Source organism: Varroa destructor, unplaced genomic scaffold, assembly GCF_002443255.2.
Source record: "Varroa destructor unplaced genomic scaffold, Vdes_3.0 BEIS01000007.1, whole genome shotgun sequence".
In the NCBI taxonomy this organism is placed as follows: Eukaryota; Metazoa; Arthropoda; class Arachnida; order Mesostigmata; family Varroidae; genus Varroa; species Varroa destructor.
This window is the reverse complement of record NW_019211460.1, coordinates 19,464,178-19,480,731: the sequence shown is the minus strand read 5'-3', so window position 1 is coordinate 19,480,731 and position 16,554 is coordinate 19,464,178. Positions and strand designations below refer to the sequence as shown.

At 36.9% G+C, this 16,554-nt stretch overlaps 2 protein-coding genes across 14 annotated transcripts in view; one reads left to right on the top strand and one right to left on the bottom strand.

Annotated features, from left to right (window-relative positions):
* The first annotated feature begins 2,160 nt into the window (after positions 1–2,160).
* Positions 2,161–14,383, top strand: LOC111254285 (uncharacterized). The gene is made up of 13 exons (XM_086975053.1): positions 2,161–2,302; positions 4,120–4,136; positions 5,669–5,754; positions 5,993–6,180; positions 6,811–6,919; positions 7,282–7,366; positions 7,649–7,768; positions 9,762–9,929; positions 11,179–11,195; positions 12,326–12,513; positions 13,119–13,227; positions 13,694–13,778; positions 13,999–14,383. Exons 1-13 carry the CDS (start codon positions 2,263–2,265, stop codon positions 14,035–14,037), a joined length of 1,251 nt encoding a protein of 416 aa, XP_086831179.1. The 5' UTR covers positions 2,161–2,262; the 3' UTR covers positions 14,038–14,383.
* The window catches only part of LOC111255014 (uncharacterized), a 40,716-nt gene continuing 38,527 nt past the window's right edge, over positions 14,366–16,554 (bottom strand). For all 13 annotated transcript variants that reach the window (XM_086975441.1, XM_022816627.2, XM_086975443.1 and 10 more), the window contains one exon: positions 14,366–16,511. In XM_086975441.1, coding sequence (XP_086831567.1) covers positions 15,440–16,511 — 1,072 coding nt within the window. In that variant the 3' untranslated portion in view covers positions 14,366–15,439. The remainder of the gene's footprint in view (positions 16,512–16,554) is intronic.

Below are 16,554 nucleotides of genomic sequence, written 5' to 3'. Positions count from 1 at the left end.
AAATTTGATAACTTTTTTGTATGCAACACTACGGGGTATTATGAGAACACTTACCAAATATAGTCATACCAAAGGTTCTATAATAAGTACGCTTGTAGACAGTAATAACGAAACTTAAGCTAGTAATGTCGACGCTTCGATTCCATAAAAACCTATCAATTTCAGAAAAAAGATTCTCTAGGACACACTCTATTTAGTGTTAAAGTATCTATCGAACGTAACAAGTTCTGAATCGCCTGCCTAAAGAGGATATGGAAAATACCAAGGCCATTAAAACAGTGACAGCTGCAACGGCCCTGACGTGACCAACAAATTGTTTACTATGTATAAACTCATGTTGTCATTAAAATTTTATCATTTTCAAAATAAGTGAAAAAAACCTAGTAAATGTTAAAAAAAAAACGTTTTTACTAGAACTTGTTTAGAATATTTGTTTGTTTGACGACAATGCATGGGATCGCTGGAAAGAGGTTATTTAGCATGGCGGTCGTGAAGCACGCTCTAAAAAATACACCAACAAGCCCATGACATTATGACACAGTCATTTTACATTTAATGTGAGATTGACGGAAAACATACAAGAACGTACCAACGGAGATACTTCTGGGCTATGCAGTTGAAAGAATCGAGGATCAAGGATTTCCTTTTTCAATAATCCTATTTCTCGCTGTAAAACAGGTAGATTATATATTATATTTATTTTGAAGACAGCCTCTGGTAGCCTTAGTATAACTGATACAGAAGACAGCGCCATCATCCTGTAGTCGATCGCAGATTACAAGTATTCAGGAATGAAGACACAAATATTATCATAAGCACCAACAGTTTTTTTTGTAGCAGATTATTGGTTAGAGTTCCAATGTGAATGTACCCCCAAGAAATTCGCATTAGCCCCAGTGGCTTAGACAAAACTAAACAGTGAAATACAGACTTCCTTTCCCAACGTTCTCTAGTCACGGTCCTCTACTTTATTTCAAATTCAAGTAGACTTTTTTAAGCTGTATAATATTTCGCTGGTAATTTCGACGGTTGAGCTCAACTGCAGCTTGTCCAAGTCGGCCATTGATCGATGACAACCCTATATTAACGAGTATATTGACAGGGGTCACACAAGAAGAACGACCTTAGCGTAGAAATAGTGTACACAGGATACGAAACAACGATCCGATTGTCTACATTCTCTACCACTTTGATACGGCCACTGGGAGATCTCGAATAAAAATGACATACAGAAATATAAAACATGAGTAGAAACGTGCAAATATGATACAACAATTCGAAGTAGGTGATTTCTTGGAACTGGTCATCGGCCCTGAAAAATTCAATTTTTAATCTCTGTGTGTGTGAATGCCAAACTACAAATGCCTTGGCAAATATTCTATATATGTGAGATGTGATAGTACAAATACATTTTCAACTTTGCTAAAAAGTATGGATTTTGTAAAGAAAGTACAATTTTGTTGCTTGTTACTTACTAATACTATTATTAGTAGACGAAGGAGGAGTTCACATCGAATCCTTCACTTATGGTTAACAAATATGAATTAGTACTTATTTAGAATTCTTCAGAATTCAAATGTGAGAGCCAATTCTTTTCCAATAAAACTTGTCTCAAAATTTAGCAGAATGTTACAAATTATACTCATCTGTTGAATGTCTCTAGTGGAAGTTCGTTCGATGTCTCTGCAAAACTGCAATAATCATTGCATGTGATTCTGTCTGTTGTGTTTAATCAACTATTATTACTAATACTGAATCCGAATCTTGCTGAGTTTGTCTATCCTGTTAAAATTTATTCACGCACCATCAGCCAATTATCAATTATCAAAAGTTCAACCGTACTAAGTAGTTCTTGTTTAAAAATATGATCGTTTAAAGCTCATGCTATAGGAGTATTATATTCACGTTATCCACAGGAGACAGCTATTGAATGTTAAGAGAAAAACGCATTAATGCGTTATTGTTGTAAGTTAGAAATTTTAACTCAATAAAATCAAAGCCCACTTCCGCAATAGAATGCGCGACGTTCAGCTCTATATATGCTTTGTTCTACCGTTCTGTTTGCTTTTAAAGCACGATCTTCCAAATTCCAGAAAAATAGACGGGAAGGGTCGTCTACGCGATGACACTCGCGAACACGGTTTGAAAAAAGTATCCATTCGTCTGCTGATGTGAGTAAACAAAGAGAACAGAAAGAATCTAGCATAGAGTTTCAACAGTCAGTGAGACTATAGTTGAGAATCAGGTGATTGTGGGAATACGATGCGAATTCTACCAATTATCGGCAAAGGCTTGTGTCAAGGTGGGTTGATAAGTAAGAGAGCACGCCATCGCATGATTGTGGCTCATGTAGATCTGTTAGTGGTGAATGCATCACACCTATCCCTGCGTGCTATAAACAAAGTCGACCCGCTACTGTTCTAGTTTTTTTCTATACGTAGTTAACAAAATATTTCCATTCACAAAATGCGATTGTGGATTGGTATATATGGTTTTGAAGACTTGCGACGCAGAGGGTGCTGGTCACAATGAAGTTATAAGACCGTAGTCATGCCATGCTAGACTGTGGGTCAACGAAGGACAATGTGTGCACGTGTAACTGTTCTTCTTAAATCCTTGGCTGTAATAATGTCAACTGAACTTAATGGCGCTATGAATAAGCTGCTAGTAGACCTTCAAGTCCCACAGAAATTTTGTCGCTGTCTCGCGCCGTCATCGATGGATCGATGAGTGAACTGAAATCTAAAGTCATTCTCCTCATGCGTTTCGGTTGATTACGATAGCGAACATGGGCTGATGCTATTGGTTTGATATTGATGTGACCTTCAACAGCAAAACGCATTATTAAAAGCTGCAAAACTGTCAGTCGGCACGAAAATGTAGGAGTTTTGTTAATGATACTTAACTGTATGCAAGCTGCAGATGTATTTCAGTTATATATGATGTTCTATTCTATGCTTTGAACCCAGTAAATACATTGGGAAGCCGCTAGATCGGTTCGTGGAACTTCCGAGTTAGACAAACGCGACTTATGCCCGATTATAATACGCAACAAAACGCGTATAAGTTTATATTGCTAGATTAATGAAAGATAGAAACGATAGCTCTGTTGAGCGATTTTATGGATATTTTAAGGAATATAACCTAATCGGTGAAACGGCATAAGGGTGATAGTTTGTGATCTTTACAGTCACCTAATTGAAGCAAAGGTTAAGAACGGGATATCCAAATATCATAAGACTATGAGACACTGGCACTACTGCGAGCTAAACGTCTAGCGCAATCATGCTTTGCTATGCCAATTTTCAAAGTCTAAAGACATCTTTATATCTTTCAAAAGTAAAAAACAACGTCCTTATGTCTCTCGGTGAACCCGTTTTTCATCGTGGTTAGCTGTGTACTTCCTCCTAATTGCGTAGAAAACTTGCCAAAGATAGAACTTTGCCTTGAAAAGAGCAACGAACCATAAATGTAGTCATTTGTTGTGTTCTGCGATGAAATACTTGCTAATAAGCTTCCGTAACGATTTTAACTATAGGCCTACACGTATACAAATGCAGTAACCCTCAGTGTACAGGCTGTTTGGTACTAAAAGTTTTATTTACACAACCACTGGTGTATTTCACGCCTGCCTGCAATACTTCTTACCTTTGACACACCTAAATTTTAACACATTTAATGGAAACACAGGTGCGGGGCGAAGTCCACGGGTGCGTATACTATGTTATACTACTTGAATTGAAACTAGCCTCAAAAAAGAGGAATAATATATTGCATTTCTTCGGTGTACCAATAACAGGCTTTGCTACCTCTAACATGTTGATCTTAATGCTTAATCAGCTCAATAAAGAGTTCCGCTGAAAATAACATTATTTTTTAATACATTTTAAAAAAAAATTAAATTTGCAGCCATTACACTATTACATTCCATTATTTAATTTCCACTTAATAACAGTTATCTTTCGGCTGGTGCTACGCAAGTTATTAAAAGTAGACATCGTGGACTTTGGCTATATAAAATTGTATTACTTTTTTTTTAATTGCAGTCAGGAAGTGTCAGAGTAACGCAAAGTGCAATAATTATCTAATCATTATAATATTTCTCTTTCGTCATTTCAGCTGCAAGAAATATGTCGGTAAGTCAACATTACCTATTCATAATTGGTCATTATATTTATTGCTTAATATTTACATTAACTTATTAAGCTAACTACTCTATTTATTATAGATGATGTCTCTCTGTCTATCCGCCTACAAAGTACATTTTTAATGCCACAGTTTGCTTTCGTTGTTGCTTAGGGGGTGTGTGTGCAAAAGCTGTAAATACTGGTCTATATTTTGGTCGGTGGACTCTTTGCGCTCAATTTGTTCACTTGTCTAAATAATGCCGTTTTTTTTTTAAATGGGCCATCGATTTTGGTAAAAATCGAAAGTTTGCTATTAGATTTGTTTTACGGCGCGCTAAAAAACGGAGCAAAAGAGATAGCAAAGGACCTTTATTTTTATTAACGTCGACGGCATTTAGAAACAGAGGTATAACCGCGACATCATGCAGTGACAGCCTTATAATGGTAATGGTCGTCCTGGCATCGTTAGGCAGCCAAAATATGTTATGAGGTTTAGTCGTGCAATTTTTCTAGTTAATTTGTGTTGTATGTAAGTATTGTTGTGCTACACCCATGGTTTACAATTAGCATTTGTTGTCTGCCAGTTCGATTATGGTCATCAGTGGTACAGCACATAGATTGATGAACAGTAATAAAGGCTATTAACAGGCTCCAAGTTGTAGAAGCCCAAGTTCAAGGTGTTGGCTGCACGTTGGGTAATTTCTTCATAGGAATATGCTGCTCAATTCGGGGTCCTGACGAAACGCTGTTCTTTTTTTTACATGGTAGTCTACGTAAAGGAGGTCGTTGTTGGTACGAATCAAGAGCAATCATTTAATACAATTTTGATGACGGCCAACAACATTATCGCAGACACCATAATATACAAATATATATAAATCTTGCGTGAATGTACACAGATGTACAAAATAAGAACATTATAATGAGTGGGCCAGCCAGACCAATTCTAGCGTAAAATTAATATTGCACAAAAAATATATATATTCCGCTAAATTTATATTGAACCTTTGAAGTAAGTTGGTAGATACGTAGAATTATCGATTACGTCTTCCATTGGAGTGAACTTTGCTGTTCATTAATTGTTATCCGCGAACTCTTTCACCTAGAATTTAGGTGTGTATAATGAATTAATTTACTGTTTAATTATTCCTCGCCATTATAGTTATAGTATAGCTCTACACAATGTGTTGCTAACATATAGAGCCATAATTAAAACAATTAGTACAATATTCACTCTTATTTATACTTTCGATACTTTTTTACAACTGGATGCCAGTTGATGATTCATTTCTCCACAGTAATTCTATTTAATGTTGCAGTTCGTGGGTGACGCTGGGTATTTGATTGCAGGGACGAACTTCTTAAAAGCCAAGTTTATTTTTATTGTATTTCCATGGGACGTCTGATCGAAGGACTACAAAAGTAAATACGACTCAAAATAGTAAATGTAGTTTGTGGTACAATTACAACCAGTCTGTTTGGCCTGTTCGCTTAACCTTACAAATATAATGCTTCAACATTGTCAACGTTTTTATTTAAAGGAGTCGAACTGGAAGAAGGCAAGTTCGATATATGAGTTCAATGCTCTGGATATCGACGGAAACGACGTAAGCCTCATAAAATACAAGTACGTGTAAAGATTAACAAACAAGAGACGACTACTAATGATTCCCTTTTTAGCTTCTAAAATCATCTGTACTACCGTAAATTTATTTAAATCTTATGTTTATGATATATTTTAAACCACATTTCTTATCTAGCTAATACTTGCATGTGTCCGGGTATAGTCTTTTAAGAGCGGGCGTCTTTTTTGGTAAAGTACTTGACAAACCATTTCTATGTTTTCTCCTTATACAAAAATTCAGGGGGCACGTTTGCATCATTGTCAACGTTGCCACCAAATGAGGTGCAACCGATCGCAACTATCGCGAGTTAGTCATGCTGTATGAGAAGTATGCAGATTCGAATGGACTTCGCATTTTAGCATTCCCATGCAATCAATTTGGAAATCAAGAACCGGGCTCTAATGAAGACATCAAGCAGTTCGTGCAAGGCAGGCAATCTCATTGAATAATAATGTCTTTAAGTGTAGTTGTTAAGTGCGCAGCCTTTAGTTTTTTTTTTGCTCTTATTATGTTCTTTATCTGTTATGTATTAAGTTATTTATTTATAGTTTTTTTTTCTGCTATACTACAACTTATTAAGCAATATGGAGCAAAATTGTGTTTTCAACTAACAGTAGTAAAAAGAGTCTGTGCCAGTTGAATTGCGTCACGTGTCAATTTCTAGTTAAGTTTACACATAGATCCGCGGTTACTTCAAATGAATACGGTAGGTTAGAATGCACCTTTGGCCTTTGAACTTTGAAACACCAAGTTATCGAAATTTGTCATTTTGCATGTTCTTAAAACTTGCTGTTGGTTGCAGACAAATATCTGATTGAATATTGATTGCCTCAGGGGTGCTCTTTTCAGTCGACATAAATGAACAACGTTGAGAATACACCAGATTATGATGTGTGTTAATTGAATTGCTGTTTACAACAATTCAATATTTGCGATGTAAACATAGTACGTTGTGTATTGTCAAACATGTGTGCCTAGGAGTCTTTTAGCCACCGCTAAAGGCGATTCGTGTCCCGATCGTTATGCATAACATTCATTATCTGATTGCACTAATTCAGGTAAATATGGTGTGAAGTTTGATATGTTTGCTAAGATCAACGTTAATGGTGAAAACGCTCACCCTTTGTGGAAGTACCTCCAAATGAAAGAGTCTGGATTCATAGTCGAGTAAGTGGTGTATTATAATATAGTTTACCTATATCAATTCAGTAGTCATGTAACGAAGATACCGCGTGTGTTCTGCTGCGTTTCTGTTTGATTTTAATATGACTATAATTACATTTAACGTTCTTGATGCGTAAACGAATGACAAGTTTATATTATGAACTCAATAGGATACAAGATAGAATTCTAACTCAATGGTGAATTGAAATGATATATTGTCGAATTTTGTTTTTCACTGCTGACACAAACATTTATTCTCAGACCACATGAATTATAATTCTGGCCTGTAAATAAGCGTATGTAGCACAAATTCGTCCAAGTACGCCGCAGTGCGCTTATTTAAATTGAATTTATGGTATTTTCAGTGCAATTAAGTGGAATTTCTCGAAGTTCTTAATTGATAAGAATGGCCAGCCAGTCAAACGATACGCGACGACAACGAATCCGCTTGTAAGCATGACTTCATCAAAAATCTTAGCAATATTTGATTAAATGGACACTGATAGCAGTATTGTGCATCATACAAATTAGTGTTTAACAATGTCGAAAAGGTATTTCTATAACTTAGTCAAATAGTTTATTTGTTATAATCAGAAAAGGTGTGTAGTCAATACACGAAATATGCCGACGTCATTAAAGTTGTCTATCCTAACCTTCTTATTAACTATTTAATTGTACGATGTTTCTCCTTTCATCTTCGTTGCAATTTGATTGCTTATCATCTTTATAAAGGCCATGGAAGAGGACCTACAAAGACTATTTGCTCAGACACCGCCAGATTCTCCCGGAGGCTCTCGACCAACCACCGCAACCTCACAAGTCAACTCGGGGGAGTGCTCTAACGTCTGCTCTGTCTCCTAATTAACTCTGATCGACTTTCGCTACATCATGGCCAAGAAGTCATCGGTAATCGTGCGCAGATTTTTACATACGTTTAATAATATAATTTAGCATCAAGTTCAGAGAAAAAATAGTGGTGATGCCCGGATACTAGAAATTGGCAACGAGACGGCGTGATCTGTTAAAACTCAGATTATGAAGAATCCTTCAAAAACCTGTTGGGGTGGAAGTTTTCGGATGCAAATGAGATTTAATAAATTAGGCTGACACAAAACAACATTGTGTATCTTTATTGCAGTAAGAAGAATGTGCGGTGAAAGTTAGTATCCGGAGTACAGTATTCTATCTATATCGATTGAAGCGCATCCTGAGAGAATTTCATTTATTCAATGATTGACGATATTAAAATTTCACTTTGAAAAGATTGGCAAAAAAATTTATTCTCGTAACCTATAAAGATATGTAGAAGATAACTCGCAGAAGGCCGCTTTTTATTGCCTTGGTGGAAAAACTAGGAATTATCTTATGGGAAAGTTCGATATGATGAGTGTGCATAGCTCAGCATTTTTGATGAAAAATATTTAAAGCAAGTCCATGAAAAGCCAGTCTGAACAGCATTTAGTCTATCAAATTATATAAACGGAACCACCTTCACGTCTATTTACATGAAGTGTTCTTTACTAGGGTTTTTTAACGGTTGGAACCAGTAGCTAAGGAGCTTCAATATGATTCGTTTAATGAAAAATTACGCTTAGTCGTCTGCTAGGTTTCTATCTAATCTACTGGCCCAGCTACTCGTTTTCAGCAAAAATTCTTACCAGGAAAACACACCAGTATACGTGCAATTCCAACAGCAAGAGTTTAAAGATTTGACAAAGTATTTAATGGTGGATGGGCAGAAGTTCCAAATTAAAATTAGCCCGTATCAAAGTAGAATTAGAACACGTACGTTCTCGACGGTGGTATTCTGCTCTTCCTAGGCTATTATACTTAACCCGGGAACTGTTAGATTTATTGAGATCAACTGATAAAGCAGCTGAAAAACGTGGCGTCCGTTCCCCTAGCATCACGATAATTTCTGACCAGAAGTAAAATTTAAAGCTCTGCCGAAAGCAATGTAGCGTTGAGAATACTATTTTAGTGTAATAATAACAATGGGTTTAGATAACGGTAAGATTGTGATGAAGTATAGCATATTTTATGAAAAAGAGATTGTTAATATATGCAAGTTAAAAAATTACATACATCATAAAATGTGTGTTCTAAGGAATCTCTAGTAAACCTAACCAACATTTGGCTTTCCATGCAGGGCACTACGCACAATCAATACAGAGATGGTTGAACTAAGAGATTCACTTAACTATACGAATGAAGATGAAAAGCGAATCCTTCGGTTGTGATCAATAAACCGAAGTTAATACTTACGTCAACTTCTTTTGAGATTTTGCAGTTTGAGAGAAGGGTGTCTAAAATTCAACGAAATGCTTTAAACTCTAATGCTCTATTTTGTCTGCTAAGCTAACTTTGTTATCCGTTTGCTTTACCTGTATAACACTCTACACTGTAGAACCTGTAGAAGTTTTATTTCGTCAACATTTAGTGAGGATTCTTGGCGGTTTACTTGAAATATATTATCCTTAGCAATTAATCTGGTTTGTCTAGATCCTGCCGAGTTCATCTGTTCTACTAAAAACTGTCCACGCATCCTCGGCTGGCAACTAATGGTCCAACGCTTAACCGTAATAGGTTCTAAGACAGATATCTTAGTTTTTCCAAGAAAATTGCCGCTACAAACTTATACTTCATAACATGCAAGCTCAATGTTACCACAACAGATTACCACTACGCAAAAGAACAGGCAGAAGGCAGTGTACATGTCATTATTGAACGTTAGAAATCTGACAGAAAGTTGCCCGCTAATTATCTGCAACCTATACCTACATATGTTGTTATCAGCGACCCAGTTTGCATTTAACGCAGCGTTTCTAGATTATAGAATTTGTGAAACTCGACGGGAAGGGTAGTCTGTGTGGCGAGTGAAGTGCGCACAAAGATCGCCCATGAAAAGAGAAATGATTCGTCTGTTACCGTGAGTAAACAAAGTAGAAACAAAGACGGAACAATTCGTAGTCATAAGAGGTGTAGAAGAGGAGCTGAAAATCAACCAATCGAGGTGAGACAAGGCGAATTTTACTAACACTCAATATGATAGTGCCCAGTAACTTATGCGCTACTGAAATACAGACACTCGGTGGTTTAGGTTCAAAACCAGGCGTAGATTTAATTTCAGGCTACGAACCGGTCGTCAGAAGCTATGCTTCGGAAATAAGGCAGCACTAGACATAAAACTCGAAGCATATCTTTCAGTTCCATGTAAGGTCTTCTGCCCACCTGAGCCAATCAGTTAGTACAATAGGAAGTTATCTTACTGTTGGCCTCATGTGCGTATTTACTAGCTGCGAATGAATCGCATCCAACCATGCGTCCTAAAAGCCAAATTGATTTGTTATGACCCACTCCATCTATAGTTTTCCACCGCACGTCGCCGTAAACAGGACATTTTCGCACAACATCGTTGCGCATTGGCCTTGGAGACTAACGACGCAGATAGGCTTAGAGTTATTATTAACTGGGTGAAACATCATCATAACTTGCTAGCTTATGAGGAATGCAATAATCGAGTATGTATAATTATTCCATTTGGCTATAAATTCCGGAAAATAGGATCTAATAAGTGATCAGTTCCTAATTTGTTTATAACGGCCTTGAGAATCCCTCAGAAAATTCGCTGTTCGTTCCTGCTCTTACTGATCAACCAATGAATACCGATCAAAATCAAAAGTAGGCTTTTTTTTAAGCCGTTCCGATGAGAATATGTTACAACTGAACTGGTGACATTAGCTACCCAGTATTTGAGGGACGGATCTTTAATAGCTCAAGTGACCACACAACAACGCTGCTTCTCGTGAGGTGTTTTGCTTCGGTTGATAGTCACAACGTCGTTAGGCAGCTCAGAAATAAGCAAGTTGACGATAGATCATGTACCTAAATTATGCCCAAAGGAACCTAAAACGAATAAGTATAAGTTTCAAAGCTTTCTTTGATTGACTAATGAAAATCCAAAATAAATTTTGACTGTTTTAAAATTGACTAGACTTACTCTTTACATTCTAAATTGTATTTGAGAAATTTACTACTTTTATAATTAAGGCACACAAGTTCAATTCTTCGACTTAATAGCAATTAGACCGTGAATTATATTGGCTTAAGCTACGCGTGTCGCTGTGAATAATAATCGTTTGTGTTAATTCCGAATTGCTGCCTCGACAAAGTTTCTTGACTTTTTTTTTAGACGTATTCGAAATTTAAGGAAAATACAAATTAAAATTCTCGTCTAATGACTGTATTGTTTTCTGTTTTAGCTGCAAAAAACATGTCGGTAAGTGAAATTTTATTTATTATATTAATTATAGTTATTACTCAATACTTCTGTCAATTTTGTAATATACAGTTATTTTTCCATTGAATCTACATCTATGAGCATTGTTTTTTATAGAAAGTTTATAGCAGGTTAACAGATACATTCATCAGTCTCTTTATTGCATTCTCGCTACTAGCTGTTAACAGCTGGGCTGTTGTATGGTGCCGTTGTAGCCCTTACACGCGACAAAAATCTGTACCGTGGGCAAGTCTACCTCCTAATTTCTTTTTATCATAGTAAAACTACAACCTTCTTGTTTAATGCAGGGCGCTGCTAACATATGCGGTGATACTAAAGTCAAGCGATATAATAAATCCTAGTCACACTTTTGCGACTGTTTTAACACATCGATAGCAGTTAGTAACTTGTTCCCCGTAATCACTTAAGAAGGCGCATACAATTTGTCACGATTGCAAGTTTTACTTCTTTTAGAAACAGACTTTATCTCCATTGTAAATATTTGTCACATCTCATATAAAGATCATAAGGGTCGATACATCTTCGAATAATGATAGCGTTAGTACATTTACAACCAGATCGGTTGGCCTATACTGCTACTGATTTAGTATTATAAGGTTCCTAAAAGATCCGTTTTGATCCGAAGGAATCGAATTGGAAGCAAGCAAACTCGATATATGAATTCAATGCCCTCGACATTGATGGCAACGACGTAAGCCTCGCAAGATACAAGTAAGCGCGAAACTATATTTCGGTTAGTTTTTCTTTGCATCGTAGTCTTGTTTCTAAAACAGTTACAGTACCTCGAAGATGCTGGTATTTAAAGTCTATTATAATAAAGTTTGTTGTTTGTTTTGGCTTACGGCTTGGCTGTTATTAAGGCCATTTGAAGTCCCTTTTGATGAGCAAAAATTAACTTATGAGTGGTCTGAAACCGTTATATAGGATATATTGCTTGAATCTATCGCAGAACCCAGTATATATAATTTATTTGAGTCTTAAATATACCATACCTTCGGCTAACATTTGCACCCATAATGGCACTGCCTTTCAAAAGTGGCCGTTAATTTCAGTACGAGAATACTTGACAACCCCTTTTTGTGTTGTCTTTTTCTGATATGATATTTTAGAGGCTTCGTTTGCATCATTGTCAACGTCGCCACCAAATGAGGCTTAACTAACCGCAACTATCGCGAATTAGTTGCACTCAGCCAGAAGCATGCGGACTCGAACGGACTTCGCATTTTAGCGTTTCCATGCAACCAATTTGGAAATCAAGAACCGGGCTCTAATGAGGACATCAAGCGATTCGTGCAGGGTAAGCAATCTTATTGAGTAATAACCTTAGTTCTACAGTCCATAGTATTATATTTAATTTTATTATGCTTCTTTAGTTAATGTATTATGTTTTTTTATTTATATTTGTTAATTCTTTTTCCAGTTCTTTGCTATGCAAAAGAAAAGTATTTCTAATCAGAAGTTGTAAACGTAACTTGTGGATGTCCAATTGTGCCATATGCAAACTCTTTTGTTTTGAAATATATTCAGGGTTACTTCAAATGTATATCATAAATACGAATGTATGTTATCATTTTTAAAAACCCAACCTGTCATTAAAGTTCTACTAACTGTATCTTCTTTGAAAATTTGTTTTGAAGCTGTTGGTTATAGATGAATGTCTGGTTGAATTGTTTACCTGGTAGGCTTTTTTATAGCCGATCAAGAATACGATACAATAAGTGTTTGTGAATTGAGTCGTTGTATGCAAAGGAATATCTGCAATATAAGTATAGTATTTTATACACTAACAAACCTGATGAAATGCCTTCCTAGAGAAACTTTAGCCGGCGATAAAACGAAGAGCAATTTGCACAACTGAGTATATGTAATAACGATTATGACAAAATAATTGGACTACTAAAGGTAAAAGCGAGGGAAAGTTTGACATGTTTGCTAAGATCAACGTTAACGGCGAAGACGCTCACCCTTTGTGGAAATACCTTAAGATGAAGCAGCCCGGATTTTTGGTCAAGTAAGTAGTTATTTATATTCTGTAGGGTAGACTTGCATCAACTCAGTATCCCCGCGGAAAAGGTGTTGCCCGTCTTCTGGCAGATTCTGGCTTGTGTTTGATAGGGATACAACTACTGTTAAAATTCTCAGGCATAGCTAACGACGAATGGGTATTAGAACTTTATAGGGGTATTAATAAGATTAAGCGGCTGTCAAGAATTGTTCTTTTGTACTAGCATAACTGGCTGTACTCGGACCACATGTAGATTCTAAATACATAGAAGCACTGCACAGTTGTTCAAATAGCCATCACTTGAATCGATATACTTTGTGAGTTTAGCGCACACTTTATCGAAAAATGTCCAATTGATATTTTCTTATCGAATTTATATTTTATTTTATTTTATATTTTTTATTCGATGAAATTAAATAAAATAATAATTATAAAAATAAATAAAAATAAAATAATTTCATCGTATTTTCAGCGCAGTCAAGTGGAACTTTACGAAGTTCCTTATTAACAAGGAAGGCGAGCCAGTCAAGCGATACGGGACAACTACAAATCCGCTCGTAAGCATAACTTTATTAGAATCATGTGACAATTGAAAAGATCTGGCAGGTTTATTGTTTGTGTTTGATAGTTAGTTTGATAGAAGTTGCCCGAAGGAATGTGTGGTCAGTAACTAAAATACACATATAACAATCCAAATCCGTCATCCTAACTTATTTGATTATACAATGTCGTCTTATTGCATCTATTCATCGCATTGACCGGCCATGGACCTGAAAGACTATGGAAGAGGACTTAGAAAAGCTATTTGCCCAGTAATTGGCCTGGATGTCCTCGGCTGACCACCTAAGCCTCGTAAGCCAATTCAAGGGAGTACTGACATGCTTGACTTTTTTCGTAGTCAAATTACCATTATCACACAAATCGGTATTAGACGTCAGCAGTTATGTTATATTTGGCACCACATTTTCGATTGGTGCACTTTTTTCATAAAAAGGTTGAAATAAAAAATGGTCATTCTGGTGAGATGCCTAGGCATCGGAAATTGGTAACGTATCAGCATTATTTATTGGAGCTCAGATAATGAAGAACTCTTTTAAAAACCTGTTAAGGTGGAAGTTTTCGGATGCAAATGAGGCGCAATAAATCGAGCTGATATGAAAAACATGTATCTTTATTGTAGTACTAGTGGAGACGTTTGATTTTATTGATATTTGTCGCGTATTAAAGTCGAAGAGGTTTCGTGGATTCATAATAAAATAGCTGCAAAATCATGGCGTCGTCTCATTAGTGACACAAATTCCTTAACAGTTCCTCTGCGTTACTGCACCTATCATCATGTTCTACTAGTAGCTTTTTAGATTTACTAGAAAAGTAATGTATCATAGAATTTGTTTTTAGGAATCTCCGGTAACTTAACGAAACTTCATATCTCTACACGTTATACCATGCACAACCAACATAAGTTTAATATAGTACTGCATTACTACAGTCGTATTCAGAGCAACATAAACAGTCAACTTCCCATATTGCCCGTCATATTGACTTTATAATAGCAAAGATAATGTTGGCGATATCATAGAAATAAATCCCCCCGTTATAGCAAGCACCTCCATTATCTAAATAGGAAGCATCGCACTGATAATAATCTTCGTACAGTCCTTTTCTTTAACTTTTCTCGACACTTGATGTGCCCATTTCTCCGATTTACTCAGTTCAGCCCCATTGTGACTACTAGTTATAATAATAATGGTAATATGTCAATAATACGCCATTATACCAATGTAGTAGTATGAAGTATTTACATGATACTGCGTCGTTTGTATGTACAACATAAATATGCTTAGATCACTACTATGTCTATCGTGGTAGGAGATGGCAAAGCCACGCTACAAACAATGGGTCTGCTTTGCGTTTACCGGCGTCTGCTACTTTCTCCCGCAACAACAGTTACATAATTTCATTTCTGTCTATCTTTTTATTTTTGTCTTTATGCATTATATAAATTCGTATATTCGTTGGTAGACGTTGTCCATTCCGCGATTTTCTTCTGTGTGCGGACACTAAGGAAATCGACGAATAGTAATGTAGTGACGAATCCAACGATAGCAGTCAGCAGAATCGTGTTTCCGTCTGTTTTACGTTAGCAACGCTAAAGAAAAAAATATAGTAACAATAATCTTCGTCATTGCTATCTCTGTAGTAATAACCCAGAGTTGCATCATTCAAATAATCTGCCAATGACGAAAACTGCTAGGAATGTAAAAATGTTTATGAGGTTAACGTGAAACGGTCGACCCCAGCTAGGAACTTTAACGAAGTGAGAGGATACTGCTAGACTGATAGAAGCCGAAACGAGGTCATCAGGATCCGAAGTAATTTTAGGCCGCAGTTGGTGAAGTTCTAGCGGGATACAATTACGCTTGTTTTTTGTGTTATGCTGGTCTCCTGTTCCTGACTCATGAGCAGGGTCGCACAAGCAACGGTAACTGGGCGTAATTTCCGATGGTAGAGGAAAGCACCAGCTCATTTCGCTACACACATGCTCATCCTTTGTACAGGGCCTATTAGAAGATCCCGATGGTTGTTTAGAGCTATGCATAACGAATATGGCATGTGGGGCGCTCTCATAGAATACTATCACACTGGCTCCATTTTCCAAATTTCCCACTGAGTAGCCGATGCGGGGCATGCTGACAAGTCCTTTTACGCCTGACTGGTATATGGCATACAGGCGATTCTCAAACGGCTCCAGGCGAATGTATGGAGCCTGCGTAGTGAGCACCACAGCGTACTCGCCTTTATAATCGAAGGTATAGAGGACACGGTTGTAGATGTAATACAAATATTGTAGGTTTGGGTCGAGAGCTAATGTTTCTTCGTTATTGTATCGGAAATCATTAACGCTAGGAATAGCCTGGAAAATAATAGAAGGGCTGGACACATTTCCGTCGAGGTGAGCCCGTTTCACGAAACCGTGTTCGCAATAGAACAGGTATCGCGCATTGGGGTCAACTATTAATGAAGAGATGTTTCCTCGATGCTCAAAGAGCTTTCCGCCTTCACCGGAAAGATTTACGATGACCACAGCATCACCCGTCAAACAGTAAATTCGGAGATTCTCCCAGTCTAGGGCAAGCTGCTTAATTTCACTGCTGAATTCTGCATTCTTGCTGAAGTCAAGAAGGAGTACATGTGACTCGCTAGCCATATGATACTCCCAAATTTGTTCTGGATAGGCGTAGAATATTGTTTCTCTGAAGGCGACAATATCCACCACCTGCTCTTTCACTCTGTAACAACGTGAGTGCAGATACGTGTACATAAATAATCTTA